We start from the raw sequence: 677 nt of genomic DNA, 5'->3' as shown, positions 1-677 counted from the left end.
TTTTTTGACAACCGAGGCTGTGCTAAACATTACTGCTGTTCTGTTCACCGTGAAAAAGGAGACGATGGCTGATCCTACCAATGGCCAACTGAAAAGATTGGTTTGAACCTCGGTGCTTGGATGCGGATCGAACCAAATCAAGCCTCTGGGCTTAGGGTCCAACTCCATGCGCACAGACCGCGCACACGGAGCACCAGGTCGAATTCCTGGAGCCCAATTTCTCCGGCGAATCTTCATGCCGACAGCTGCGAGAGCAGAATAGGAAGGCGGGGATCTTCGACCCTGACAACCATGAGCATCGTGCCTAAGGAAACCATAGAGGTTATCGCTCAGAGCATCGGCATCGCTAATCTCTCTGCTGATGTCGCCCTCACCGTCGCCCCTGATGTTGAGTATCGCCTCCGCGAGATCATGCAGGTTTTTCCTTATTTTTGCTGTTGAATCTGTTGTTCTTAGAGTTCTACGGCTTCCGAGTGGCTGATTGATTGATTGATTGATTTGTGTGAGCGAAGGAGGCGATCAAGTGTATGCGGCACTCGAAACGGCATGTTTTGACGGCGGACGACGTGGATAGCGCGCTTAGCTTGCGGAATGCGGAGGTTTGTTGTTTCTTTTGGTTTATTGAGTTTGTTTGATGATGTTTGTTGCTAGAATCGGAAAATTAGGGTTTTTTTTTT

General features: G+C 49.2%; 1 protein-coding gene across 1 annotated transcript; it reads left to right on the top strand.

Moving 5' to 3' along the window:
- Nucleotides 1–71: 71 nt before the first annotated feature.
- LOC110034408 (transcription initiation factor TFIID subunit 6-like) lies at nucleotides 72–599 on the top strand (the record flags this gene model as incomplete). Its single annotated transcript, XM_020738674.1, has 2 exons — nucleotides 72–417; nucleotides 513–599. Coding segments are annotated over exons 1-2 (384 nt in total), but the record flags the coding sequence as incomplete, so codon positions are not given.
- Nucleotides 600–677: the final 78 nt, after the last annotated feature.

Source organism: Phalaenopsis equestris, unplaced genomic scaffold, assembly GCF_001263595.1.
Source record: "Phalaenopsis equestris unplaced genomic scaffold, ASM126359v1 Scaffold186573, whole genome shotgun sequence".
NCBI classification, from domain to species: domain Eukaryota; kingdom Viridiplantae; phylum Streptophyta; class Magnoliopsida; order Asparagales; family Orchidaceae; genus Phalaenopsis; species Phalaenopsis equestris.
Note: the sequence above shows the minus strand (reverse complement) of the source record. Positions and strands in the feature narration are given on the sequence as shown.